This window comes from Ips typographus, linkage group LG1 (genome assembly GCF_016097725.1).
Source record: "Ips typographus isolate SLU linkage group LG1, UJ_Ityp_2.0, whole genome shotgun sequence".
In the NCBI taxonomy this organism is placed as follows: Eukaryota; Metazoa; Arthropoda; class Insecta; order Coleoptera; family Curculionidae; genus Ips; species Ips typographus.
Genome location: NC_138422.1, coordinates 17,711,188 through 17,714,243, shown reverse-complemented (window position 1 = coordinate 17,714,243; position 3,056 = coordinate 17,711,188). Strand labels below are relative to the sequence as shown.

General features: G+C 35.0%; 1 protein-coding gene across 1 annotated transcript; it reads left to right on the top strand.

Moving 5' to 3' along the window:
* The first annotated feature begins 603 nt into the window (after positions 1-603).
* Positions 604-1,900, top strand: LOC145738608 (uncharacterized). The gene has a single exon (XM_081993480.1). The coding sequence runs from the start codon at positions 1,141-1,143 to the stop codon at positions 1,828-1,830; it is 690 nt and encodes a 229-aa protein (XP_081849606.1). The 5' UTR covers positions 604-1,140; the 3' UTR covers positions 1,831-1,900.
* Positions 1,901-3,056: the final 1,156 nt, after the last annotated feature.

Genomic DNA, 3,056 nt, shown 5'->3' with positions numbered 1-3,056 from the left:
GAGAGTGAACTAGCAAACGAAATAGGCAGTTAGGTGAGTGAAAATTGAGATTCCAGTTAGCACCTGCTGCATTGGGTCATCAATAAAACAAGAAAATATGCGGGACAATACTAAATGGTAATCTAATCGGAGAAACAGCCGGTAGGGATGAAGGAGGCATAAGGCATGTGCCACTCAACGCCCGTTTAGGCCAAAGTTCCGAAATCGGGATCGTTTAGGACATCTGGCGTCGTGTAAATCATATTTCGGGAAAGGGAGAAAAGAAAAAAAGGGGCACAACACGAAAGATACGCGAGTTTTTGTTTGGGACTCTAAATCATCAGATACGCCTGGGTAGGACTGAAAATCCTACGGTACGGCGTAGTTAGATGCTGTGAAAAAATACATTCTTCAATTTGATTAACCTAGCTCAAAAAAATTTAACTATTTATGTAATATTTAGTAGTTAAACAATAAACTACTAGTCTGTTTCACTGGAACAAATGATGCCAATAATTTCTTTTACACACAAATGGCTGTGTAATGTCTGTTTACGCCTAGGTTTCCATGGCGGACACAATACTCCCTAAGTCATTCCCGAACTTTTACATGCGGGCATAAAAGTGGTTTACGCCAGAGGTGCAAACAAAATTAAATTAAATAATTATATTTTTAACTTTTAAGGTGTAAGTATTACTTTAGTCATCCCGTATGTTGATTTTATTTCACGGGGTTTTGCTTTATTTGCTGGTGTCATTGTTTAAAAAAAGTGAAGAAAGTCATTAGCAGCCAGATCAATTTAATGTTGCCAAGACAATAATAAAAAAAGCATTTGCTTGTCAAAAATTATTGATCTCATATAAGAAGAACCTATTTCGACGAAAATGATGGCAAATTTAGCTGAACTCGAGGAAACAGCCAGTAAAATATGCCTTCAGTTGGTGCCAAAAAAGTCAAGAATATTGTATCAAATTAGTCATACCAAGATTTTGTTAAATGGTGTGATCTAAGGCAAGTGACGTGCATAAATAAAAGTGCTGTGTTGGTTTAACTCAATGAAAGAACGCAGATTTGGAAGCCTTCAACGTTATGGTCAGTCTACTCAATGTTGAAGTCGACAATAATTGTTTATAGAGATATTTATGTACCAGAGAGATCGACATGAGTAAGTTTTCGAATTTTGTGATCGCATTTATAAAACGACGTTTGGAAGGATATATTCCGAAGAAGTCCAGTATCTTTACGAGGGAGGAAATCCACCAGAGATTTTTTGCAACTGCTCCAGATGAAAGCTATTTGCTCCATAAGGTTGTTATAAGCTTCGGGATTGCAGGAGCTTGCAGAAGAGCGGAGTTGACGAATTTACTGTTTGGTGATGTTACCATTATGGACTCATCTATTTTGGTACAAGTGCGTCAAACAAAAACGAAGATTCCGAGAATATTCACTATTGTAGACTGCAATAACGGAGACAATTTCTTGAAGAAATATATAGCACTGGGACCAAAATCTGCCAACAACCTGCGCTTTTTCTTATTATATAAGAAAGGAAAATGCTTAATGCAACCCGTTGGGAAAAATACTATAGGTAAGCTACCCAGTGTAGTAGCAAAGTATTTGAAGTTGCCAAATCCGGAGGGCTATACCGGACATTGCTTTCGGCGTTCGTCCGCAACTTTATTAGCAGATTCAGAAGCAGACCTTTTGGCTGAAAAGCGTCATGGAGGTTGGCGCTCGTCGAGTATAGCTGAAGGTTACATTGAAGAGTCGGTGCAGGATAAAATTAAGATAGCCAGAACAATTGTTCCACTTCCACGAAAGCTTTCTCGGTGTAAACGTTTCCAACTGTAATAATTGTGCTTTTAGCATAACATTGAATAAGTAGTAAAGGTTTCGTCGTTATTGGGTTATTTATAATAATATTAAAATTCGGTTTAAAATAAAAACTCCGCTAAGCGTTTTTTTTTTATTTTAAGCCCATAGCGCAAGTAAAATAGCACTTTTACGCCCGAAAATGGGGGCATAAAAGTGTACTTTTATGCCCGGAAGTACAAAAAAAGTTTTTGGTCATTGAAAACAGGCGGCAAAATTAATCATACTAGTTATCCAAAGAAAAATGTAAGGAGTGCGATGAAGCGGAAAAAACTGAATCAAGTTAAACATTTAAAGTAAAAACTAGTTACAAAAATAGCAAAACTCTTTCAGAAAACTGTATTTAGATAACACAATCAAATCGACGTTTATCCCATACAGCACAACAGCACATACTTGTCCATCCAAAGGTCATTTATACGGAAAACGTTGTATGTACATAAATACCATGAGGCGAAAGAAGATCATCAGCAAGTAGATTCGATTTTGAAATGATGTGTAAGGCCGATATGTAATTTTAGAAACATAGGAACTGATTTAATAAAACAGAATTATAAAAAAATGTTTCCAAAAAAATAAATAAAAAAAAACGTATTCGCTATTTTCTTACATAATTCCATAACAGCTTTGTTCTAAGCATTACTCAACTATAGTTCTTTTGACAAAATCGTCCTTTAAATATCACAATTTGTAACTGTCATTATGCAATTGTAAAACAATAATTATTTTTTGTGAAATTGTTATATTTGTCCTTCTCTTTATTGCTCAAGGAAGCATTAGACAGCAGTGAAACTTATTATGCAACTGAGAATAGGCTACATATTTTAAGGTTAGGAATTGCAGAAACAGACTGAAAAGAATTAAAACTTAATAATTAATTTAATTCAGGACAGAGTTAATAACTTAATTCAGGACAGATTAATTTTATTAATCAAACGTGTTAATGTCCAAGCAGTGTATTTGTGACTTTCATGTAATTAAAGGATTCTTTTTTTCACCCAATTGGAGAATCTACAAACCATGGTGGAACAAACTTTGGGTTGTGAATTTAAAAAAAGGTTGTGCATGTCGCTGGTCGGAAGACCTGGATTCTAATAATTCGAAATGGACAACAAGAGATTTTCAAATGCAACTTTCTTAAATCAAACTTAACACTCTTTATATTACTTCAGATTTTAAGGGTACTCGTAAACCCAATTCAATGA

What these genes read in the sequence shown, in the direction of transcription:
- LOC145738608 (XM_081993480.1), top strand. Translation starts at nt 1,141, where the DNA reads ATGAGTAAGTTTTCGAATTTTGTGATCGCATTTATAAAACGACGTTTG.